The sequence below is a fragment of the Podarcis erhardii genome, assembly GCF_964252035.2.
Source record: "Podarcis erhardii genome assembly, chromosome: 5".
Lineage (NCBI taxonomy): Eukaryota > Metazoa > Chordata > Lepidosauria > Squamata > Lacertidae > Podarcis > Podarcis erhardii.
Genome location: NC_138509.1, coordinates 97,503,521 through 97,530,051, shown reverse-complemented (window position 1 = coordinate 97,530,051; position 26,531 = coordinate 97,503,521). Strand labels below are relative to the sequence as shown.

General features: G+C 45.8%; 1 protein-coding gene and 1 pseudogene across 2 annotated transcripts; one reads left to right on the top strand and one right to left on the bottom strand.

Annotated features, from left to right (window-relative positions):
* Positions 1 to 7: 7 nt before the first annotated feature.
* On the top strand, positions 8 to 26,507 carry B3GNT7 (UDP-GlcNAc:betaGal beta-1,3-N-acetylglucosaminyltransferase 7). Its single transcript, XM_081862719.1, has 2 exons — positions 8 to 118; positions 25,173 to 26,507. Exons 1-2 carry the CDS (start codon positions 108 to 110, stop codon positions 26,362 to 26,364), a joined length of 1,203 nt encoding a protein of 400 aa, XP_081718845.1. The 5' UTR covers positions 8 to 107; the 3' UTR covers positions 26,365 to 26,507.
* On the bottom strand, positions 18,034 to 18,494 carry LOC309341532 (small ribosomal subunit protein uS8 pseudogene; annotated as a pseudogene). Its single transcript has one exon. The product of its transcript is annotated as a small ribosomal subunit protein uS8 pseudogene (transcript).
* Positions 26,508 to 26,531: the final 24 nt, after the last annotated feature.

Genomic DNA, 26,531 nt, shown 5'->3' with positions numbered 1-26,531 from the left:
GCCGCCGCCGCTGCTGCCTGCGCTCCGCTCCGTGTGGGGACCCCGAGACGCCTCTCTTTGTGCTCCTCCAACCCAGAGAAGCTTCTCCCGGCTCCGAGGCGTCCAGCATGTTCCAGTGGTGAGTGAAGCTCCTTCTCCAAAGAAACCTCTTCGATTTGCATCTTTCCCAGCTGTGCGTCGCTCCAACTCCGAGGGTCCCTTTTTGGGCTCTCCAAGACGCGCGTTTAAAGAATCGCCTCTTTCCTTCCCATCTTTCGCTGGCGAAGTTGAGCATCCCAGTTCAAGGCTCCTTCCTTCCTTCTTTTTCAGCGTGAGTTTTTCTCATCCTCCCTCCTTCCTTTGCCTTTCCTGCTAAAACACCATCCTAGGGGTTGTGATTCAGAGCGTGGAGCAGAGTGGTTTTCTTCAACTCCAGCTCTTGCTTTCAGAGTAACCCACCCCAGTACAGTGGTACCTCGGGTTAAGTACTTAATTCGTTCCGGAGGTCGGTTCTTTACCTGAAACTGTTCTTAACCTGAAGCACCACTTTAGCTAATGGAGCCTCCTGCTGCTGCTGTGCCGCCGGAGCACGATTTCTGTTCTCATCCTGAAGCAAAGTTATTAACCCAAGGTACTATTTCTGGGTTAGCAGAGTCTGTAACCTGAAGCATCTGTAACCCGAGGTACCACTGTATTCATCTTTTCTGTGCTTTGCTTCACTCGCCCCCATCTCATTTAATTTTATTTTTTTATGCTCGGGCTTCAGTGTTCTTGTAAAAAACAAAAGGCGACAAGTTATGTGGGCCTGGGGGGGGGGCTGGATGAAGATGTTGAAACTCTGCAGGGTGTAAAGTTCAAATTCCATACTAGGGGATTTGTTAAGAGGAGAGAGATCCGAATCAAAACTGGCAATATTTTAAGGCTGCTCTAGTGGCGAGACCCGGCTCGGAATTCTGTGTGCATTTCTGGTTCTTGGACCTCGAAAAGGCTATTGTGGAGTTGGGAAAATGTTCAGAAAAGGGCGAGGACACCCTCTCCGGAAAGGTTGCAGCGTTTGGGATTTCTTAGTTCAGAGAAAAAGCGAATTAAAGGGTTGGGGGGAACAATGGTAGAGATAGTTACAGATAGGTAGCCGTGTTGGTCTGCCATGGTCAAAACAAAATAAAAAAATTCCTTCCAGTAGCACCTTAAAGACCAACTGAGTTAGTTCTAGGTATGAGCTTTCGTGTGCATGCACACTTCTTCAGATACACTGAAACAGAAGTCACCGGACCTTTCTATATAGTGAGAAGGTGGGGAGGGGTATTACTCAGAAGGGTGGTGGGGTTGGGTGATTGGCAGATAGCTGCGATGAGCCTGTTGACGACTCTTAACGACTGCAATAGGTCTAACAGGAAAAAGCAAGGGGTGAGAAGGTGAAAAATGGCTTTGTCATGTATAATGAGATAAGAATCCAATGTCTAAGTTTGACCACTTGTCCTTCACTCCAACCACCACCATCAGCATCATATTTTGATTTGCAAGTTGGATTCCATTGGATTCTTATCTCATTATACATGACAAAGCCATTTTTCACCTTCTCACCCCTTGCTTTTTCCTGTTAGACCTATTGCAGTCGTTAAGAGTCGTCAACAGGCTCATCGCAGCTATCTGCCAATCACCCATTCCCACCACCCTTCTGAGTAATACCCCTCCCCACCTTCTCACTATATAGAAAGGTCCGGTGACTTCTGTTTCAGTGTATCTGAAGAAGTGTGCATGCACACGAAAGCTCATACCTAGAACTAACTCAGTTGGTCTTTAAGGTGCTACTGGAAGGAATTTTTTTATTTTGTTTTGATAATGGTAGAGATGTCTGAGATGGTGTCTAGAAAATGGACAGTGAGGCTGAAGGGTAGGAGATTCAGGACAGAAACAAAGGCAGTTTTCCAGTGGCTTGCTGGCCACAGTGGCGATGTTCAGGCAGTGCGCCTCTGAATGCCAGTTTTTGGAAGCCACGGGAGGGGAGAGGTGTTCTTGCGACTGGATCCCGCTTGCAGGTTCCCTGTGCTGTCTTGTCTGTCTGCTTGGCCACTGGGAGCACAGGCTGCTGGACTCGATTGGCCCTTGCATTGCTCTGGCAAAGTTCATATTTTCTTTTACTGGCTGACAGTATATCAATGGGTAGGACTTTGAATGCATTTAGGAAGTTAGGAAATGCAGTTCTGAGAGTCATATGCATTGCATATGAGTTGCATTGCTCCGGCAAAGTTCTTCATATTTTCTCTTATTAGCTGACAATATATCTAGCTGGCAGTACAGTGGTACCTCGGGTTAAGTACTTAATTCGTTCTGGATGTCCATTCTTAGCTTGAAACTGTTTTTAACCTGAAGCACCACTTTAGCTAATGGGGCCTCCTGCTGCTGCCGCGCGATTTCTGTTCTCATCCTGAAGCAAAGTTCTTAACCCGAGGTACTATTTCTGGGTTAGCGGAGTCTGTAACCTGAAGCATATGTAACCTGAGGCGTATGTAACCCGAGGTACCACTGTATATCAATGGATAGGACTTTCAATGCATTTAGGGAGTTAGGAAATGCAGATCTGAGAGTCCTATGCATTGCATATGAGTTGCATTGCTCCGGCAAAGTTCTTCATATTTTCTCTTATTAGCTGACAGTATATCAATGGGTTGGACTTTGAATGCATTTAGGAAGTTAGGAAATGCAGATCTGCAGCTGAGAGAGAGAGAGAAGTTGGTGGCCAAAGATGCCTGCCAACTGTAGCTTCCTGTAACGGATCCTTCTCAGAAACAACCCTATCTTTCCATTCCAGTCTTGCATTTTCTCGGTTTGAGGTTTTCATCCTGAAATCAAAAGATTACCGAGACCTACGACTTATGGTGTGATCCTGTGTATGATGATTATGCAGAAGTCTTCCTATATTTAGTGGGGCTTACTCCCGAGTAATTGGATCACAGGTGTGTGTGTGTGGGGGGCTTGTGTTCAAGCCTCTTTTCACCCATAGGGCTCCGTGGATGACTTGGTGCTGAGCGCCACACACTTTCAACCCAACCTGCCTCGCAGAGTCGTCGTAAGGATAGCCCATCCCTTGAGCAACTTGCAAATCAAAATATGATGCTGATGGTGGTGGTTGGAGTGAAGGACAAGTGGTCAAACTTATTTATTCCTTCATTATCATTATTATTATTATTATTATTATTATTATTATTATTATTATTTAAAAGAGAGAATAGGATACTAGTCCACTGGCGTGTTGCACATCTGCAGAGCCAGGAGTGTGGATCCAGTTTAACAACTGAGCTGATTTTCTGCTTGGCGATCCAGAGTATGAAACTCTTGCTTTGAAACACGAGCAATTGCTTGCTGGATCAAATCAAGGACCATTTAGGGGGTCTGCTAGAACAGGCTTCCTCAACCTCGGCCCTCCAGATGTTTTTGGCCTACAACTCCCATGATTCCTAGCTAGCAGGACCAGTGGTCAGGGATGATGGGAACTGTAGTCTCAAAACATTTGGAGGGCTGAGGTTGAGGAAGCCTGTGCTAGAACACTGGCCAGTGGTCTGTTCATGAACTACAACAGACCTTCTGTTCATCCTGGCTAAAGAGAAGAAGAGACCACTGGCACCAACCTTTTTGCAAGTTCCCTTGCACAGGATAAGTTTGGTCCATCAAGTTCAGTATTGTACGTTAGCAATATCAAAAGCAACACGATGGCCAGAAACAATTACAATGTTTTGAATTATTTCATAAAGTTTTTCACACTGTAATTGTTTCTGGCCATGGTGTTGCTTTTGCTATTGCTGGCTCATATTTTGCAACACTGGGGTTTATTTGTTTATTCAGTATTGTACATTGACTGCTAACTCTCCAGGGTTTATAGACAGGGGGCATCCCAAGTCCTACCAGGAAATGCCAGGGACTCACCATCTTGTGTTATCTGTTGGGAAAGATGGAAGCTGCCTTAGATGTCAGGCTGCTGCTGTATCTTGGCTCCTGGGGGGGGGGGGTTTAGCTCTAGGTGAATTTGCAGCAAAATCTGTATCTTCCTCTTGTAACAAAGTGGCGAGTTGATTTGGGACAAGTTCGCACAACCTCCAGAAATCGGAAGGATTGAGAGCGGAGAGGAAGACGATCCCCTTTTCTGCACCATCTCTGTATGGCGCTCCGGAGAAGTTGGTGGCTATTTTTTTTGGGGGGGGGGGTTCGGTCACCTGCCGCACAGTCAAGTTGCATCATCATCATTATTTTTTATTGAATTTTACAAGAAAAGAAAAGGAAAAAGAAACAAAAAACAATACATAGCACTGTAAACACATTTATATACATGTTTTCCAAAATGCAAACTAACAAAGAAAATACTTTTTATAACCAATAATATTACCAAATTCATGCTTCAAGCATTACAATATATAATTCTTAGTTAAAATATTATAAAAGACTTTCAGCACACGTCTCTTAGTTATCTTCTTCGCCTTTACATCTGTTCTTCAATCATTTCCCTTCCTTAGATTCTTTCATAATCAGTCAAATATTTATGTTCTCTATATTCTTCACAAGGTTAGTCTAGGCACAACCAAACTTCCATATTTGAGCCCTGCTTGTATAAATATTCGTTTAAGCATTCCCATTGTTTCTGAATTATAATTTTTGATTTATACCTTATTGAATACGTCCGTTTTGCTAACTCCAGGTACTCACATAGTTTACTTGGCCATTCCCCTTTTGTTGGGAAATAATTTCCTTTCCAATGACTGGCTACCAACGTTCTTGCTGCTGTTGCATCATTAAATAGCTGGTTGGGAGTGTCTTGTGCAACAAACCTGCTTCCCCGGAAGATCAGACTTTTTGTGATAAGGAAAGTGAAGATGTGAAAAGGATAAGGGAAAGGGCAGTGCGGAGGGAACGCTTGCTTTTGGAACACTTGCTTTTGACACATCATCCCTCTAACCTCCCCACAAACATATAAGAATTGTTGCTGTTGAGTCGTTTAGTCGTGTCCGACTCTTCGTGACCCCCTGGACCAGAGCACACCAGGCACTCCTGTCTTCCACTGCCTCCTGCAGTTGGGTCAAACTCATGCTGGAAGCTTCAAGAACACTGTCCAACCATCTCGTCCTCTGTCGTCCCCTTCTCCTTCTGTCCTCCATCTTTCCCAACATCAGGGTCTTTTCCAGGGAGTCTTCTCTTCTCATGAGGTGGCCAAAGTCTTGGAGCCTCAGCTTCAGGATCTGTCCTTCCAGTGAGCACTCAGGGCTGATTTCCTTCACAATTGATAGGTTATATAGATATAAGAATTAAGGTAAAGGGACCCCTGACCATTAGGTCCAGTCATGACCGACTCTGGGGTTGCGGTGCTCATCTTGCTTTACTGGCCGAGGGAGCCGGCGTACAGCTTCTGGGTCATGTGGCCAGCATGACTAAGCCGGTTCTGGCGAACCAGAGCAGTGCACGGAAACGCCGTTTACCTTCCGGCCAGAGTGGTACCTATTTATCTACTTGCACTTTGACGTGCTTTCAAACTGCTAGGTGGGCAGAAGCAGGGACCGAGCAACAGGAGCTCACCCCGTCGCGGGGATTCGAACCGCCGACCTTCTGATTGGCAAGTCCTAGGCTCTGTGGTTTAACCCACAGTGCAACTGCTCATCAAATAGAACACACAGTCCAATCTCCCTGCAACAAATGAAGTTGGGTGCTCAGTAATTAGGTTGTCTGGATGTGTCTTTTGACACCTCCTATTTAATTATTTTACTTCATTTTTATCCCACCTTTTCCTCCAAGGTGTTCAGGGTTAACCCTTGAGGAAGGTTAGGCTGAGAGGCAGGAACTGGCCAAAGGCGAGACCTTCATGGCCAAGTGGGGATTTGAACCTTCATGTCCCAGGTCTTAGTCTGATGCTCTGACCACTACACCACACTGTCCCTCCTAAATATCTCCTCTAAAGATCTGCTGTCACTTAATTCGGACCGCTGCTGCTTCCACGGATGAGAATCCACAGCCTGTTTTATAGCTGAAAGCTTCTGAGCGGGTGACTTAGGTTTTTTCTGTTTTCTTTTGTTCTTTTTGCATAGAGCAACAGGAAATGACAGATCTGCCACAGGGGAGATTTTGTGCATTGGGATCTAAACTGCTAGCTGAAAGCAGAGGTTGGAGGGCCATCCGCCATGGATGCTTTAGCCGAGATTCCTGCTTGCAGGGGGTTGGACTAGATGACCCCTTGGGTACCCCCTAACTCTACAATTCTATGGTTCTACGAAGGGCTTCTCCTTTTTTATCTTAATTTTTATTAAGTTTTCCATATTCCATTACATTTTCATTACACAAATCCATGACTTAAAGCATTGCTCACACAAAGCAATCCTTCCCTCCCTCTTTCTGACTTCCAAACTCTTTTACCAATTCTTCACATTTCCATAGCCACTTTTTTACCTTATATCTTCTTTTGACATTCACCTCCTTATATGCAAATCAGCTCCTTATTTTCACATTACCAAACATTTCAACTCAGACCTACAAACATTTTCAAACGTTTAGTTTTCTTTAATATAAGATATAAATTTGCTCCAGTCCTTTTGTAACAGTTTGTCACGCTGATTCCGAATCTTCCCCATCAGCTTTGCCAACTCCACGTATTCAACCATCTTTATCTGCCAGTCTTCCAATATAGGAAGTTCCTGCTGCTTCCATTTCTGGGCCAGAAGTATTCTTGCAGCCCTTGTGGCATACATGAACAAATTTACATCTTTTTTAAAAAAAATCCTCACCAATTAACCCCAACAAAAAAACCTCTGGTTTTTTTTACTCAAATTCTACTTAAATACCTTTTTCAATTCATTATATATAACATCCCAGAAGGCTTTCACCTTAGTACAAGTCCACCACATATGGAGGAAATTCCCCTTATGAAGAGCTTTCCCTTATCTTCCCCTTGCACAAGCTTTAACCTTTTTAGGTTTCATTTCATCTTTCCAGGCTGAAGTTTCATTTATTTCGTTCCAAGCATCAGCCGTAACGCATTAGGCCTGAGGGTCTCAATTTCACTTTTGATGGAAAGAAAGTGTTAATTTCACAACTGGGGAGAAAGCCACACACCTGCAGCTGGGTCAGGGCAGCAGCCTATGAGTAAGCTCTAGCTATTTAGCTGCCTGTTCCTCTCGTGTAATTTCCAGGATTGGCAGCATTCAGAAGAGTAATCTAGTAACGTGCTGGAAAGGTGGATTTCCCCACCGAAATAAAAATAAAAATAATTTATCTTTTGTGTCGTCAGAGCCTGTGTGGTGTTGTGGTTAGAGCATTGGACTAGGATCTGGGAGACCAGGGTTCAAATGCCCACTCAGCCTGTGGGGATAGCTCAGTCGGCAGAGCATGAGACACTTAATCCCAGGGTTGTGGGTTCGAATCCCACACTGAGATTGCAGGGGGTTGGACTAGATGACCCTTGTTCCAACTGTGATTCTGTGAAGCTGGGGTCACATGGGGTGCCCTTGGGCTGCCTCTGTCAGCCTAACGTACCTCACAGGATTGTTGTGGGGATTAAATGAAGAGGGGGAGAACCTGGGAAATGAAGGAGAGATATAGACGCAGTAAATAAAAGTAGATAAATATACAGAACTGACCTCCCAAATTCTCCACTTGATCAGCTACAGCAATAAGTACAAATAATGGCAGGTTGGATTTCATAGGGTCACTTAAATGACGCATTGAAAACAAGACTAACTTGTCTTTGAAAAAAAGTTGGTTAGCTTAGCATACCAGTAAAAAATGACCGCGGACAGGGTTTGCATTAAGACTGGACAAGGAGTCACATGCCACAGATTTAATAGATAAACCAAAGCTGAGTCCAGTTTTTAGAACTATCAAGAGCATGGCGGTGGTGACTCCTGCGCTGGTTTAAAATAAATTGGCATTCTTACCTTGTTTCCAAATGCCAGGCTTTAGACTGTGTGACGTGGAGGATGCCTCTGACCATGCACAAAATGTTTTTTTTTCATCTCTGCAGAGTATGCTTCCACATCCAGATGTTGGGCTTCAGGTCAGGGTTCCCAGTTTTGCGGCATGCTCAAATGCTGGCAGCTGCTCCCCCCTTTTTAAAATTAAAAATCTGTTGCTGCAGGACACTAGTCATAGTTGGCAAAAGAGCTCTTGGTGCTGCTGGAGAGAGTGGCAGGGGTACAAAGAGTGTTCTCTGTTCTGCCGCAAACCGACTGGGTGCTGGTGATCTACCGTATTTTTCGCTCTATAAGACGCACCAGACCACAAAACGCACATAGTTTTTGGAGGAGGAAAACAAGAAAAAATATATTCTGAATCTCAGAAGCCAGAACAGCAAGAGGGATCACTGTGCAGTGAAAGCAGTAATCCCTCTTGCTGTTCTGGCTTCTGGGATAGCTGCGCAGCCTGCATTCGCTCCATAAGACGCACACACATTTCCCCTTACTTTTTAGAAGGGAAAAAGTGAGTCTTATAGAGCAAAAAGTACCGTATTTTCTTGCCCTCAGCTTGTCTTCCGAAACATGGGGATTACAGCATTGGCCTACCTTACAAGGATGTTGTAAAGAGTATTTATTTATTTCATGCAATTTAAATACTGCTCCATTGTAAGAAGAAGAAAAAACCTCGAAGCTCTTTATAGGGATAATGGAACGCGCCGCGTTTTTAAATCCCCGGAAATGCACTACACAAAGGTTCTCTGGAATAAGTTGCCAACTTAATTAGACAAGAGCTGAGCACCTTGGTATTTGGGACAGTCACTTTTGTTTAAGAAGGTGATCCCTGAAGGATGGCCCAGGGCGCTTCCAGACTGTCGCTATTCCCATATCGGCAAATCCAGGCTGCACAACTGTGGGTGACAGAGAGGTCTTGCGCAAGGAACCCGCTTCTCCGACAAGATAATACGTTTTGCGATAAGGAAAGTGGTCGGGGAAATTGCCAGTGTGGGAAGAATCAGAGTGACACTTGGCCTGACGCAACACCCATCTAATCTCCCCAGAAGCAACTACCAGAAAAATTCACTGGAAAGTGTAATATAACATTTGCTTAACGCAACACTGTCTTATCTTCCCTTGAAGCAGAGCAGGATGAATGCCAAGCAAACAGCTCTCCTGGTTACAGCCACAGACATTTTAAGTAATATTGTACAACTGTAGATACGGCTTTATTGCTTTTCATTTTCTGAGTGCATCACCTTTTGCAGTTTATCTTATTTTTATTGTTTTTCACATCTTATTGTTTGCACATTATAAATCTTCAGAGTGGGGGTGGGGGAGAAAAAATGGATAGTACTTCCCTTATGCTTTAGGGCAGATTTTCCTGGGCTTGTAGTTTTCCTTTCCCATTCCTTCTCATTTTGCCAGGCTGCAGCCTAGCGTAACACAGGGCGATGGCCTCATCCAGCCACAATGAAGCCCCAAGTCTTGCTGAAAACCAACTGTGCTTGACTTTGGCTACATCACAGACCGTGTCTCTGCAACCTCTGTAATTTTCTTCAGTGGATGAAACATAGTGGTATGTTGCTGTTTTTTCAAAAAAATATTTTTTTAAAAAAAATGTTGGCACAAAGCTTGCTAGTCTAAAGTTGTGCCTTCCCTATTCATCTTGTATTTGACGTGCTGCAGCGTACAAGAGTCCCTCTGTTTTAAACTCTTGCGCCTGGCTCACAGAGTCTTCTCCCAAGCAGGGATTGCTCACTCAATGAGAAAAAGTTCAGATTGTGTGAAGAGCCCTCCTGCTGAATCAAGGGCCCCTTCAGGCCAGTAGGGTGGGTTTTCCTTTTTTTACAGGAGCATTTTTTACAGGAGCATTCTGCATTGCGTCATTGATGCAATGGTAGTTTATTAGCGGTGGATCTATGCTGGACCGTCCACAAGTCAATCTGCTTTGTCAGTTGTTCCGCGATGCACGACTGCCGTCTGGGGGGGAGCTCTCACATGATAGAGCAACAGAAGCAGGACAAAAATTAAGAATACAGTGGTACCTCAGGTAACACATGCTTCAGGTTACAGACTTCACTAACCCAAAAATAGTGCTTCAGGTTAAGAACTCTGCTTCAGGATGAGAACAGAAATTGTGCTCCGGCGGCGCGGCGGCAGCAGGAGGCCCCATTAGTTAAAGTGGTGCTTCAGGTTAAGAACAGTTTCAGGTTAAGTACGGACTTCCAGAATGAATTAAGTACATAACCCGAGGTACCACTGTAATCCCTGAATGTTTGCTGTAAGAAAAGTTACAGGATTTCAGCAGGAAGTTGCCGTATGTCTACCCTGAAACTTCTGCAAGTGCAAAAAAAATTGAAAACAAGGTCATGTGTGGCATAAATGCACATATTTGGAGGGCTCCTAGACTGGCCAGAGGCCTCCCAAAATGCCACAAGAACGACCTAGAATCAAACTTACTCTATCTTCAATTTTAAAAAAAAACATTTTATTTATTAAATTTATATGCTGATCTTCATGAAAAGATCTCAGGGTGGTTAACAGAATGAAATACTATGTGACAACCCTTCAGATACTTGATGATGGCTCTCATACAGTGGTGCCCCGCAAGACGAAAAACTCGCTAGACGAAAGAGTTTTCCGTTTTCAAGGTGCTTTGCAAGACGAATTTCCCTATGGGCTTGCTTCGCAAGATGAACACATCTTGCGAGTTCTTGCGAGTTTTTTCCCTCCCCCCCCCTTTTCCTAAGCCGCTAAGACGCTAATAGCCGCTAAGCCGCTAATAGCACTAATCCGCTAAGCCGCTAATGGCCGTGCTTCGCAAGACGAAAAAACCGCAAGACGAAGAGACTCGCGGAACGAATTAATTTTGTCTTGCGAGGCACCACTGTATCTTCTGTTAGTTTCCTCTTCTCCAGGCTAAACATATCCAGCTCCTTCAACCATTCCTCATATGGCTTGGGTTTCCAGACCCTTGTTAATCTTGGTCTCACTCTTCTGCACAGGTTCCAGCTTGTCAACACTAACTATATTGTAGTGCCCAGAACTGGACACGGTATTCCAGACGTGGTCTGACCAAGGCAGAACAGAGTGGGACAATTACTTCCCTTAATCTGGACACTTGACTTCTGTTGAAGTAGCCTAGAATAGTATTAGCTTTTTTTGCAGCTGCATCACAATGTGGACTCAAGTTTGTGATCTGCTAAGACCCCCTAGAAGATAAACGACTTATGCTCAGATGTCTGCTGCTGCTATCCCTGACCTCTTCTTGTTTCTTCCCAAGTAATGTTCAGTGAGAAGAGTAGCTAGCCATGACAGCTAAATGAAGCCTCCATGTTCAGACATGGTGTATCTCCAGATACCGATTCCTGCAGGACAAAGCAACGGGGAGGGTCATTGCTTTCCTGCTTTGCTTCTGGGCTTTTTGGGAGCACCTCGTTGGCTACTGTAGGAAACAGGATGCTAGAGTAGGTGCTCTCAGGCTCACATTCTAAAAAGTACAGCACAAGATGAAAAGAGGTTGGGAGGGAGGAAGAAAAAAGCAAACTCAGACATTAGGTCTTGGATCCGAAGTTCTTAGAAATGACCAGCTGGAATTCAAACAGACCAAGGAGAGGAGAAATCAGAAGCTGCTGATTTACCGTATTTTTCGCCCCATAGGACGCACCGCCCTATAAGACGCACCTAGGTGTTTTTTTTTGGGGGGGGAATAAAGAAAAAAAAATATTCCCCCCCCCCCAAGCACTGGGCTGGCGCGGGGGAAGCCCAAGCTTCCCCTGACCCCAGCCCCCAGAATAGGCTGCTATCCGCAAGCCTAGGGAGCCACACCGGTCTCCCCAGGCTTGCGGAGAGTTGCGCGAAGCCCGGGCATGCTCTTCTGTGCGCCCCAGGCTTCAGAATGCAGGCAGCTCTGCGCAACCCTTGGGAGACCGGCGCGACTTCCCACTGGGCTCCCTAGGGTTGCGCAGAGCTGCGGGAAGCCTGGGGTTGCGCAGAGCTTCCTGAAGCCTGGAGCACGAGAGAGGTCGGTGCGCACCGACCCCTCTCGCTCTCGAGGCTTCAGCGAAAGCCTGTATTCGCCCCATAGGACACACACAACATTTCCCCTTCGTTTTTGGAGGGGAAAAAGTGTGTCCTATTGGGCGAAAAATATGGTATCAGCTGAGCTGATGGAGTGAATCTGCTTCTCTTTTTTGTCTCTGCTGTGTGCAGTTTTATTTCTCATTCCAGCTGCCTCTTTTCTGATTGTTGAATTCTCAGTTTGCAGAGGCTCTTGAAAAGGGGAGTCTTGCTGGTTCAGAACAAGGGTCCAGCCAGCCTCAAGAGTCTGCTACTCACAGTAGCCCAGTGCAGACCAGCAGAAGACTGGTCACATAGCAATGGAGAACTCACACACAGGCTGAAAATGTTCCGTTTTGAGTTTGCAAGTGTTACCTTTAGAGGTGTGGGGAGAGTGGCGAGATAAAATGTCAAGCGTGTCCCAAAATGGTTCCCAGTACGTTTCCGAGCACAATTCACAGTGCGGGTGCTGACCTTTAAAGCCCTAAACGGCCTCGGTCCAGTATATCTGAAGGAGCGTCTCCACCCCCATCGTTCTACCCGGACACTGAGGTCCGGCTCTGAGGGCCTTCTGGCGGTTCCCTCACTGCGAGAAGCCAAGTTACAGGGAACCAGGCAGAGGGCCTTCTCGGTGGTGGCGCCTGCCCTGTGGAACGCCCTCCCACCAGATGTCAAAGAGAACAACAACTACCAGACTTTTAGAAGACATCTGAAGGCAGCCCTGTTTAGGGAAACTTTTAATGTTTGATGCATTCCAGTATTTTGGTGTTTTTTTGGAAGCCGCCCAGAGTGGCTGCGGAAGCCCAGCCAGATGGGCGGGGTATAAATAAATTATTATTATTATTATTATTATTATTATTATTATTATTATTATTACTATTATTATTAAATAAAGGGGTTGTGATGGCCCAGCATCATTTTGATTCCGCCCTCCCTTTTTCTGCGATTCAAATATTGATAAGGAAAAGGATAGCAGTCGGGGAGCCACTACAGAAAAGGCCACCCTCCAAACCTCTCTGGGATGGGGGACATAAGAGAAGGGTCTCAGATGGCAAGCGCAAGGTCCGGGTCGGTTTATATGGGGAGAGGCGGTCCTTAAGATATTGAGGTCCTGAGCCATGTAAGGCTTTTTTGTTCACACGTTTAGAGATATCTCTTCAACACTGAAAAGACCTACCTGCAGTCCTAAGTCTGGATTTTGGAATTTCAAAGGTGGAGTTGATGGGCAAAGGGTTTCCCCCTAGAGGCGGGTCTTTGTCCTGGATCTTAGAGAAGCCAACTGAATAATCACTTTTCTTGGGTGTTTTTGTAAAAAGTAAAAAAAAGAGCTCAACAAAAATAAACCTGGTCTATATTGATCCAAGTTTGAGTAAGTGCCAAACTTGATCTTTGCATTTAGGTATTTGCAGTGCTTTTGTTCTAAAAAAATAAATCTTATGGGGTACTCTCATTTTCCTACTCATATTGAAATACTGTCCCTCAATGAGGCCAAACTTTGATTCACAAAATGTTTAGGGGTAGTGTCCCCCTCAGAAAAAAGTACTGGGTATTTGAAACCTGCAGGTATTTGAGAAATGCAAATTGCAGCAGCTGTTTGGGGAATCCTTGAATCAAAGCAGGTGAGAAATTTAACCCTTTTCTCTCCTGCTGAAGTCCTGGGGAATTATCTCTTCCCTGAAGCTGCTAGTGGAGGAATCCCATGCACCCCCAGCAAATACTCTACTTCAGGAGAGCACCTAGCAGAGGAGAAAAGGGTTATATGTCCCTTGACTCAGTCTACAGATCTGTGAGGCGGCTGGCCTTGTGGAGGTTTACAAAGTCTGAGTAGGCCATCAGCTCTTGTTTCAGCCCCACATCATATCGAGGAGGAGAACGATAGGGACACACCTTTATTTATTTCCTGCCCTGCCTTCCAAAGGAGCCCAGGGTGGAAAAGGCTTCAGTAATAAAAAAATAAAATTGTTTAAATAAAATTACGGTAAGCGCCATAAAATGTCTGAAGCATGTGGTTGTTTGCCAAGATTAGTAGCAGAATGCACGTCAAGTGCTGAATTACGTATTAAATTTGTTTGCTAAGACCAGACCTTTCCCCTGAATTAAATTACGTATTAAATTTGTTTGCTAAGACTAGACCTTCCCCCCTGACAGTGGCGTAGCGTGGGGGGTGCAGGGGGGGGGCGGCCGCACCGGGCGCAACATCTGGGGGTTAGGGTTAGGGGGCGCAAATCCCCGGGTTAGGGGGCGCAAATTACTTGCCTTGCCCCGGGTGCTGACAACCCACGCTACGCCACTGCCCTCTGAACACATGCTGTAGAAGTTTCCCTGAGCGCAGTGGCCCAGGTGAGATGCAATGGTTTCTTGGCCTGATATACTCTTCTTCTTCTTCCTCCTTCCTTTTTTTCACCAGGTCTATCAAACCATAGTTTACTTCATATGGAGGTCACACTAAACTCTGGTTCCCTCAAACTGTGGAAGGAAGGAATCTGAAGAAAAAGAAGATGCACAAAGCCCAAAGCCCATTGACAATGCCCAACAGTTTTGTAATAATAATAATAATAATAATAATAATAATAATAATAATAATAATTTATTATTTGTACCCTGCCCATCTGGCTGGGCCTCTCCAGCCACTCTGGGCGGCTTCCATAAAAACAAAAAATACAGTAAAATATCACATGTTAAAAACTTCCCTAAACAGGGCTGCCTTAAGATGTCTTCTGAATGTCAGGCAGTTATTTATCGCTTTGACATCTGATGGGAGGGCGTTCCACAGGGCGGGCGCCACTACCGAGAAGGCCCTCTGCCTGGTTCCCTGTAGCTTTGCTTCTCGTAATGAGGGAACCGCCAGAAGGCCTTCGGCGCTGGACCTCAGCGTCCGGGCAGAACGATGGGGGTGGAGACGCTCCTTCAGGTATACTGGACCGAGGCCGTTTACAGCACAGGTGGGGAATCTGTGGCTCTCCAGATGTTGCAGGATTGTACCCCCACCACCACTCCTGACAATTGGCCATGTTCACTGGGGCTGTTGAGAGTCAGAGTCTAGCAACACCTGAAGAGTCATAGATTCCCCATCCTTGAAGTGTCTTGCACTATCTGAATTGATTTAGTGATCCTCTTAAAAGGCGACTCTTGGAATTCGCAGAGGTGGCAAAACTGATGGCCTTGATAAAAGATAGAATCTTTTAAAGAAGACTGGAAATTGAAGTGTCAGAAAATAGCAGAGCATATTCAGAAACATGTTAGAGAGGATGTAATTAGATAAGATGGAAGCTTGAAATGCAATTGTATGTAATTTGGGTTATAAACACCAGTGTTGGGTGAGCAGACAAAAGTCACTAGTTTTGTTGAATTGAAATAGAGTTGTTGAGTAACAAATGTAACTTTCTGTCTGGAAAAAAGAATAAAGCATTATTATAAAAAAGGTGACTCTTGGGAACGTGCAACTGCTCTTGTAGTTCCCAGGCCCAACGGGTGGAAACTGCCCTTCTGAATTGCACCAGCCACTGGGCAGGAGTGATTTCAGTGCTTGATAAGATCTGACACTAGGCTGATGCCCTCTGGGCACTTGAAATCTAGAGGAAAAATGCTTCGCCTTTGCTTTACCTGGAAATGTGAATCAAGCCAAACTGGTCTGTCCCGTCCCAACCAAGAGAACCAGCCTGATAAAATGGTCCCTGTTCTTCTACTGCAAACATTTGCACATTTAATGTGTTTCTGAGTGTTAACAGCTTTGCCTAAAGGATCCTGGGAAACGTGGCTTTCAGAGAGGCTGACGGCTGCTATCCCACACTAACAATAAAAGAAGAATATCAGAGCAGCTTGCCGGATCCGTCCAGCATCCCATACGTCTTACCCAGGGGTCAGCAAACTTTTTCAGCAGGGGGCCAGTCCAGCAGGGGGGATACAAAAAATGGGGGCTTGAGAAGGGTCTGAGGAGTGTTGGAGGGTACTGTATCCTGTTATGGTGGGAACTGACAGGTCACCCAAACACCAGCTATGGTTTATGTAACCTCAACAGTGTTTTTGTTTTTTTTTAAAAAAATATTTATTAGGCTTTTATAGAAGAAAAAACAAAACATAATCAAAAATACACATAGAACAGATGAGAGAAACAAAATACAGGAAAAATAAAATTCCACCCAACAAAAGGAAAAATAAAAACTCCAGCTTTTAAAATCATACTTAATTAACTTTCTTTCTTGACTTCCTCACGCCTCCCTTTTTTGTGTTCCTCTTTACCCAATCAGATACAGCAAATCCTTACCCTCTTTCAAAACTCATTTCTAATTATTAGAGTCACTCTATTATGTCTCCAATCTTTCCTCCTTATATTTAGATACCCTTAACATGTTTACTTTTGACATAATATAACTTTGGTCTTTTACCCTTTTTCTATTACATTTTTGCATATTTTTTTTAAACTGTATCACTAATGCCATATTATTTTCATATCCAACATCATTTTAACATTCATAACCTTTGCAGTGTTTCTGCAGATAGTCTTTAAACTTCTTCCAGCCCTCTTCCACCGATTCTTCTCCCAAGTCTCGGATTCATTTCTGCCAACTCTCAACAGTGTTTTTTGCTCTGGTAGGGATGAGCCAGCTGTGATTTCCAGAGTATACAGGTCCAAAAAACACCTGAATTCTTTGAGGTTCAGCATGAGTTATCTGGAAAGTGTTGTATACCAGCTGCAGCTGGAGTCACCCCCATTGCTGACCGAGTTCCCAGCTGCGACCCCTGCATCTCAGGGAGTTGGACTAGATGACATTTCGGGTGTCCCTTCTAAGGCTAGAATTATATGATTCTATGAGAGAAAGAGTTGGAGAGATGGAGAAGGCATAAAAACAGGGGTCAGCAACCTTTTCCAGCTGTGAACCAGTCCACCTTCCCTCAGACCTTGGGGGGGGGGGCTGGACTATATTTGGGGGGGGTTGAACAAATTCCTGTGCCCCACAAATAACCCAGAGATGCATTTTAAATAAAAGGACACATTCTACTCATGTAAAAACTACTCATGATTCCCGGACCGTCCGCGGTCCGGATTGCAAAGGTGTTTGGGCCGGATCCGGCCCCCAGGCCTTAGTTTGCCTACCCATAGTCTCATCTTTCAAATGATGGACTGATTGTGACTGATCCACAGTTAAACATTTGACTAATTCAGATGACAACCTTGAGCTCAGTCAAGAACTTTGAGAACGTAAAGAAGAAAAGTCCCTTGATCCAGGGACAGCCCATGTATATACTGGATTATTCCTACCTCTTTTTCTTAAGGTACCATTCATAATGTAACAATATTCTTCACAGCTGGGAGCAGGGCAGTGCGGTGGGGGGTGTGGAGACAAGCGACAACAATTAACGTTGTTCACTGCACCTGCTGAGGTTCACAGAAAAAGCATTTCGGTTCCCGAAATTGGTTCTGATCGTGCTGATAAAATATAATGGATAGAATTCTACGGGATGTGGTATTAGTGTGCAAAAACAGTCCAGATCCAATGATCCCTGGATGGCGGAGATGTCAAGTGCTATGCTGACACCCGGGCATCTTCACTTGGTCGCAAGTGGCCGGAAGCCAGGGGCCAAATGCAACTTTTCGTTTAGTCGTTTAGTCGTGTCCGTCTCTTCGTGACCCCCTGGACCAGAGCACACCAGGTACTCCTGTCTTCCACTGCCACCTGCAGTTTGGTCAAACTCATGCTGGTAGCTTCAATAACACTGTCCCACCATCTCTCCTCTGTTATCCCCTTCTCCTTGTGCCCTCCATCTTTCCCAGCATCAGGGTCTTTTCCAGGGAGTCTTCTCTTCTCATGAGGTGGCCAAAGTCTTGGAGCCTCAGCTTCAGGATCTGTCCTTCCAGTGAGCACTCAGGGCTGATTTCCTTCAGAATGGAGAGGTATGATTTTGCAGTCCATGGGACTCTCAAGAGTCTCCTCCAACACCATAATTCAAAACCAAATGCAACTGGTGCCTGGCTAATTCCAAACACTGCTGGGATACCATTGCTCCAAGAAATTAGGGACTCCTCCCTGCTTCCCTTTTGCCCTGTGCTTTCTCGCCCCCCTTTCTTCCCCTATTTGGACAATTTATTAGTTTGCCTGTTTTTACAAGTTTAGAAAAAGAATCCCAGGATGTTTCCTCCCGTGTGTCTTAGCCTAGCTTCCTCGTGGTCCATGATGCCAGCTGAAATTGTCAGCACAATGTACCCAAACTGGCATGAAGGTAGCAGGTTGTTCTGCCACTTTTCCAAATCCTTCAGTTGGACATCAGATCTGGGGCTGATCTCACCACACTTGTTGAGTCTGCCTGTGAGATTAACAACAATCTTCCCAGCTCTGTGATCATCAAGGATCTCAAATTCACCTATGTCACCATGCTTCATCATCACGGTTAAGAACCGGATGATAACTTTGGAGCACGGTCTGATGAGAACTTGATGTTTTCCATGCTTCTCAACATTGTTGATGCTTTTAAGAGCATCTGCCAGAACATTCATGCGCACCATGATGCCAGTGCAGCAATATGGAGGAAAAAGGCTTGCCCTGTGCTTTCTAAGGCACAGATCCACGCTGCCCCGGCCTGGGCTGGGTGCTCCTCCTAACCCCTGCCCCTTTCCCCAGGAAAACCTGCTCTTTAACGCTGAATCGGAACCAACAGCAATTCGGGTTTTCTGCAGATTGCCCTGTTCGGCGGGAATGAGCTGTTTTTCGCATGGAAAGCGCCAGGCAGAACCGAAATAAGAAGAAAAGTGCTCTAACCCAGACCTGGAAAGCCTGGCCCGCTGTCTAGAAATGCAGAGTGAAGCATGAGCCCCAGATTCTAGTCTTCCCTTTCTTTGTTTGTGTTCTGCTAGCAATTGCAGGCGTTCCGGTTTAAGCCAGTTTCTGCCGCTGTTGCTGCTTAGGGTGCTGTTATGGGTGTCACCCTTCCTGGCGTTGTCATTTTCTTGCTGGTGTTTTTAGTCTGGTAGTTTTGTGTCCTCTTGGTTGTGTTTTTGTGTTGTCATTGACATCTGCAAGTTGCTTTGAGCAACACATTGTGGAGGGAGCATATTGTGCAGGAGAGGAGCTGGGATGTCTGGCAGTGAATGAAGAATCATAATACAGTGGTACCTTGGGTTAAGAACTTAATTCGTTCCGAAGGTCTGTTCTTAACCTGAAGCACCACTTTAGCTAATGGGGCCTCCCACTGCCACCACACGATTTCTGTTCTCATCCTGAAGCAAAGTTCTTAACCTGAGGTACTATTTCTGGGTTTGCGGAGTCTGTAACCTGAAGCGTCTGTAACCTGAAGTGTCTATAACCTGAGGTACCACTGTACCATTATACAGAGCTATGGTACGACCGCATTTGAAAGAGAGTTGCACAGTTCTGGTCACCACACCCAAAAAAGGATATTGCAGAGCCGGATAAGGTTCAGAAAAGGGCCACCAAAATTATTGAGGGGATGGAGTGACCCTCTGCATGAGGAAGTATTTGCAGGGCTTGGGACTCTTAAGTTCAGAGAAAATGCAAGTGGTGACTTGATAGAAGAAGGATATGAAATAATCCATAGCATGGTAAAAGTGGAAAGAGAAAACATTTTCTCCCTTTATTATAACAATCGAATTGCTGGAACTGCTAACATCCTGTTCTCACAGTAGCCACTCAGATGACTGTGAAAAATCAGCAAGCAGGATTCGAACACAAGAGCAGGATTCAAACTCCCCTCCTGCAATACAGAAGCATTGCTGCCTCCCGACTGTGGAGGCAGAGCAACAGCCATCCTGGCTAGTAGCTGTTGATAGCCCTCTCCTCCTCCATGAATTTGTCTAATCCTCTTTTCAAGCTGCCCATGTTGGTGATCATCCCTGCCTCATGTGGCAGGGAGTTCCACGGTTTAAACTGTGCACTGCAAGAACAACTCTCTTTTACAAGAAAGGAGGTTCTGACTAAACAACAGGAAGACCTTTCTGACAGCATGAGCTGTTAGACAGGGGAACGGACTTCCTCATAAGGTGGTGGACTCTTTTTCCATGCTTTAGTTGCGATTCCTGCATTGCGGGGGTTGGACTAGACGACCCTCTGGGTCCCAACTCTACAATTCTAGGATTGGATGTCCATTAAGAGAGGCAGAAAAGCTTACACACACATACTGTATTTTTCTGTGTATAAGATGTCCCCATGTATAAGACGCTCCCTATTTTTGGGGACTAATTTTTAAAGAAAATGAGGGGAGATGGCCCAAAGTTGTTGGGCTTTTTTAAAAGGGGGAATTGCACGCATGCCATCACCCCAGCAGGGCCATTGCTGGGGGTTGGCAAAGTGGGCACCCTCTCCCCCCCCCCACTGAGGACGGGAAGCTCCCTAGACCATGGACCGCCAACCAGCTGGCTGGCGGCGTGCAACTTACCCCCCCCCCAAACGCCACTATCCGTGTATAGGATGATCCCAGTTTTTTGACATGGTTTTTGAGTCAAGAAAACCTTGTCTAATATATGGAAAGATGTGTGTGTGTGTGTGTGTGTGTGTGTGTGTGTGTGTGTGTGTGTGTGTTATAATACAGTGGTACTTTGGGTTAAGTACTTATTTTTTTATATATAAATATTTATTAAAGTTTTTGAATACAAATGCACAAATAATAAACAACCTTACTTATATCATAACGTGATTTCATCACTTCTTTGGACTCCCTCACGTCTCCCGCTCCCATTTACATCGTTAAAAGGTTTTTCCAAGCAAATTATCAACTTGTTTACGATCTTATATCCACTCATTTAAATATAATCTAGCAATTCTCCAAAAAAATTATGTTTTCTTTAATCTCACTTATCATCAAATTCAAATCTGATTTAGTGGTGGCCAATTTTTTATAATCTAGCATCCTTCTTAACATTCAACCAAATTACAATGTTTTTGTAAATACGTCTTAAATTTCTTCCAGTCTTCCTCAATCCTCTCTTCTCCCAGGTCTCGGATTCTGCCAGTCATCTCGGCCAGTTGCATATAGTCCATCAGCTGCATCTGCCACTCTTCCAGTGTGGGTAGATCTTGAGTTTTCCAGTTTTTAGCGATGAGTATCCTTGCTGCCGTTGTTGCAACTTTGGGTTAAGTACTTAATTCGTTCCGGAGGTCTGTTCTTAAACTGAAACTGTTCTTAACCCGCAGCACCACTTTAGCTAATGGGGCCTCCTGCTGCCGCCGGAGCACGATTTCTGTTCTCATCCTGAAGCAAAGTTCTTAACCCGAGGTACTATTTCTGGGTTAGCGGAGTCTGTAACCTGAAGCATATGTAACCTGAAGCGTATGTAACCCGAGGTACCACTTTAGTTGCGAACGGGATCTGTTCCGGAGCCCCGTTTGCAACATGAGCAGAATGCAACCCGCGTCTGCGCATGCGCGTGACCTCATTTTTGAGCGTCTGCGCGAGCGGCGAAACCCGGAAGTAACCCTTTCCAGTACTTCTGGGTCGCCGCGGAACACAACCTGAAAAGACGTAACCTGAACCGAACGTAACAAGACATATGACTGTATATTAAAGATTTATTGGTTTACAATAGTATGCGCAATGTCTCTCTTTTTCAAGTTACATATTCTACAGATCAGTTTCATTTGTTGAGATGTTAGTGTTACATTAGGAAGAAAAGGGGGAAAGAGGTGGAGGGGGAATGGTGGGTGGGGTGGGGTCAGGTGGCAATGCTTCTATTTTCTATCAGATTGACTCTTGTAATAACAAATTTAAGGTCTTATATATACAATAAATGTTCATAAATGTACTAACCAAGTGCATGTATAGATATATGGACCACATGTCTGGAGCAGCTCAGGAAGACCAACCTGAAACCATTTTGACCCCTAAACTGACCAAATGTTTTCTCTGCAAGGAGGGAGGGGGTGAGGGAACCTCCCCATTGTCTCAGGAATTGGGAAATCACCATCTCAAAGGAATGGCCAGACTGCCAGGAAAGGCATTATCAGATAAGTCACCATCAGATAACTTGGCAGACAGGAAAAAAACATTCAAATTTCTGTTGTAGACCGCCTTTTCTGTGATGTAGGTATGATGTTTGTGGGGGGTGGTCTTGGGTTACACCCCTTCTGTGATGTATGGAGGGGTGGTCTGGAGCTCCAGGGCAGGGAATTTAAAATGTCTATATAAGGACGGGCACACCTTGGTTCCGGGTCTTCCTCCTTTCCTGCGTGTGAGGGGAGCACCCTGTTGCAACAGTTCAATCAAAATCAGGCTTACTAGCTGCTTTGCTTCTCAATATTCTCTGGTTGGCCTCTGTTATTTTTGCCTACCGATAGGGAACCCACTTAAGGACTCTATACGAGTGCTTGGATACCCCATAAGGGAAGAAGGGCAGATTTTGTTCACAACACTCTGCAGCAGCCAGCCTCCCCCTCCTCCTTGCCAGGCGATGCTTTCATTAAGATAGCGGGCAGACGAGAGAGGAGCAGGGGAGCGTATGGCAGTTGTAGAGGGAAAACCTCCAGTTCCTGTCTGGCCGAAGTGATGGGAGGCGTGTGCCTCTCTGAACATTGCGCACTTATTCGATGCAACAAGCATCAAAGAGCCCTAATGATGAACTCCGTGTTTCTCCCCCCCCCGGCCCTTCCCCGCTTCGGTCTTGCTTTGAGGGCGAAGAATGTCCTCTGTAGACCCCCGAGGCCGGCAAACAGACCTCCTTCTATTCAGGGAAGGCCCCATTCCGCAAACAGAAACTTGACTGCTGCCTTTCCCCCCCTCCCTTTGCCGGTAGCAAACTGATGGAGAGAGCCCAGGTGACTGGAATGTGAGGGATTTAGAAACACAGGGAGGGATGTGTGTGTGTAAGCCTGCGGAAATTGGACACTGCCCTGGGTAGAAGTTCAGTTTTTTGCTAATGGAATAAATTTTGGCTGCTGACGTCTCTGGTGGGATGTCTCAGGTCGGGTGGAAAGTACTGAAAACTTGCAACGATTCCCCAGCACTTGGGGACCATTTTGTTCCATCGGCAAAATCGCACTTAGGTTGTCGGTCCTTTCCTGTTATTTTCTCCTCCTTGGTTTTCATAGCTAAACTTAAATTTCTTCAAACCTGCGTGGAAATGACTGATCAAACCTATCTGTGGCTCCTCTTGGCTTTTCACTCCTGATCTCTGTAAGCCTTTTTGGCTAAAGCTAGGGTTTGGCGCTGTGGGTTAAACCACAGAGCCTTGAACTTGCCGATCAGAAGGTCGGCGGTTTGAATCCCCGTGACGGGGTGAGCTCCCGTTGTTCGGTCCCTGCTCCTGCCAACCTAGCAGTTCGAAAGGACATCAAAGTGCAAGTAGATAAATAGGTACCGCTCCGGCGGAAAGGTAAACAGCGTTTCCGTGTGCTGCTCTGGTTCGCCAGAAGCAGCTTAGTCCTGCTGGCCACATGACCCGGAAGCTGTACGCCGGCTCCCTCGGCCAGTAAAGCGAGATGAGCGCCGCAACCCCAGAGTCGGTCACGACTCGACCTAATGGTCAGGGGTCCCTTTACCTTTACCTAGGGTTTTGCCAGACATTACCTGGATTTCAAAGGCAGAATTGACGTCTGGGGGGATTTTTGAAATGTGTTGCTTTGTCCTGGATCTCAATCGAAAATTCGTGTTTTTGTAAAAAGAAGCTCAATAACTTTGGGGGTTGTCTAAGAAAAGCGCAACAATTTTGGGGTCTTCCTAAAAAGCTTTGCAACATTTCGGTTTGTTTGGTTTTGAGCCATGTTTCCCAAATTTGGGTCTTCAGTTGTTTTTGGACTACAACTCCCATCATCCCTAGCTAGCAGGACCAGTGGTCAGGGATGATGGGAAGTGTAGTGCAGAAAAAATAAAATCTGGAGACTCAAGTTTGGGAAACACTCTTTAGAGAAAAGGTAAGTGAGAAATGACATGACAGAAGTTTATGAGAAAAGCTTTCCTCCCTCTCTCATAACGCCTAGAACACAGGCACATCCCCTGAAGCTTTCTGTAGGAAGATTCAGAAGACATAAAAGAAAGTCCTATACTTGGGGCAGCAGTTTAGGAGGTCCAGGATGAGCAAGGTGGCAAACAGAACTCTTGTCTTCTAGTTGAAGGGATCGGCTTGGGAGAAACAGCCAGGGGTGGGTGCGTGCTGTGTCTGCTCTCAGCACCTGCTGCCTGAAGCAAACTCCTCACTTTGCCCAACAATAGGACCGGCACATCCCTTCCAACTTACTGTAGCCACACATGTCTGCCCAGAACACCTGGAAAAGGATATCAATGTACATCAGTGTGAGCAGGGCTCGTAAATAATTAGACCAATACGACGTCACCATTTTCTTATTCCAAGGATTTTTATAGCCTGCTTCCCAGGCGTAAGCAACTTCACAAAGAGATTTAGGGTAAAATTAAATCAAAGCACCTATCAGGAGCTCACAGAATAAAGATCAGCAGTGCGGGGTTGCGGAAACTCTTATAAGAGCAGATAAAACCATAGTTATAAGTTAAGGAATAATTTTGATGCAACAGGATAATTTTGATGCAACACTAAACAAGTAATAGTTTTTGGAAACCTGTCTGGGCTATCTAATCTCCATTAATATCTTTTCTGAGTAAAGTTTTTAACTTGCTTCCCCCCCACACCTCTTTTTGAAAGTTGTCATTCAAATGAATGTACCTGTGAGGTTGTTAAAAAGAACAGAACAAATCAGGGCTTCTGACACCAACGTTATGTAGGAGAATAGCCAAAGTTTGCCATCTATATGTATTCAGCAGTCAGTTACAGTATTTTTATATTTTTTGGGAAGCCACCCAGAGTGGCTGGGGAAGCCCAGCCAGATGGGTGGGATATAAATAATAAATAATAAATAAATTATTATTATTATTATTATCTAATCATATCCTTTCTCCAAGAAAATGACTAGAGTGTGTTAGTATTGTTAGTGCCAAGTGCCTTCTGGTGGTTCCCTCCCTGCGAGAAGCGAAGTTACAGGGAACCAGGCAGAGGGCCTTCTCGGTGGTGGCACCCGCCCTGTGGAACGCCCTCCCATCAGATGTCAAGGAAATTAACAACTATCTGACTTTTAGAAGACATCTAAAGGCAGCCCTGTTTGGGGAAGTTTTTAATGTTTGGTGTTTTTAATATTCTGTTGGGGGCCACCCAGAGTGACTGGGGAAACCCAGCCAGATGGGCGGGGTATAAATAATAAATTATTATTATTATTGTGTTGCCCCCAGCTTTGACCCCTTGCTTTGTTTTTACCATAGGAAGAAAACCCTCTACAGAAGCGTCTTCCTCTCCTTCCTGCTGGTGGTGACGGTGACGGTTTTGCAGCGGGGAATGGCGCCCAGCCAGTTGCTCCAGGGCCAGCCACAAAAAGAACTCGTGGCCCAGGAGTCCGTGAAAGCTCAGAAACGGGACGGCGTGCTCCCCGTTGCCAGCGACTTCTGGAAGAAGCAGGGCCCGGCTCTCAAGGCCGTGGAAGCGACGGAGAAGGCGGTGCGGTCTTGGGACGTCACCTCCGTCAACTGCTCTGCCAACCAGAACTTCAGCAAAGAGGACTGGTTCAAAGGCCTGGAGCCCAACTTCCGGCAGTTCATGCTGTACCGCCACTGCCGCTATTTCCCCATGCTCATCAACCACGCGGAGAAGTGCCGTGGAGACATCCACCTGCTGATCGTGGTGAAGTCCATCATCACCCAGCACGACCGGCGAGAGGCCATCCGTAGGACGTGGGGCCAGGAGAGAGAGATGGAGGGCAGGAAGGTGAGAACCCTCTTCCTCCTGGGCGTGGCCTCCAAGGAAGAGGAGCGGGCCAATTACCAGAAGCTCCTCGACTACGAGGACCGCATCTACGGGGACATCTTGCAGTGGGACTTCCTGGACAGCTTCTTCAACCTTACCCTCAAGGAAGTCCATTTCCTCAAGTGGTTCAGCATCTATTGCGACCACGTGAGGTTCATCTTCAAGGGCGACGACGACGTCTACGTGAGCCCCAGCAACATCCTGGAGTTCCTGCAGGACCAGAAGGCGGACAACCTGTTTGTGGGGGATGTCCTCTTCAAGGCCCGGCCCATTCGCAAGAAGGAGAATAAGTACTACATCCCCAATGCCTTGTACAACAAGAACACCTACCCGCCTTATGCAGGCGGTGGTGGCTTTGTCATGGATGGCCCTCTAGCCAAGAAGCTCCACAGAGTCTCGGAGAGCCTGGAGCTCTACCCCATCGATGACGTCTTCTTGGGCATGTGCTTGGAGGTCCTCAAGGTGATGCCCGTGGCCCACGCCGGCTTCAAGACATTTGGCATCGTGAAAAACAAGAACAGCAAGATGAACAAGGAGCCATGCTTCTACCAGAGCATGCTGGTGGTTCATAAACTCCTCCCTTCAGAGCTGCTGGCCATGTGGGATCTGGTCCACAGTAACTTGACGTGCTCCAGAAAGCTCCAGATCCTTTAGCTCTCCCTGTTATCTCTGTCTGAGGGGGAAACGCTTAAGGGGAAGACATTTGTTGCTCAGAGCCGTGAGCCAACACCCAACACTGTCTTTTCCAATGGTGTTGAAGAAGGAACCATATATTTTTGGGAAGGGGGTGTTTGAAGGGGGACTGGAAGCTATGAAAAGTT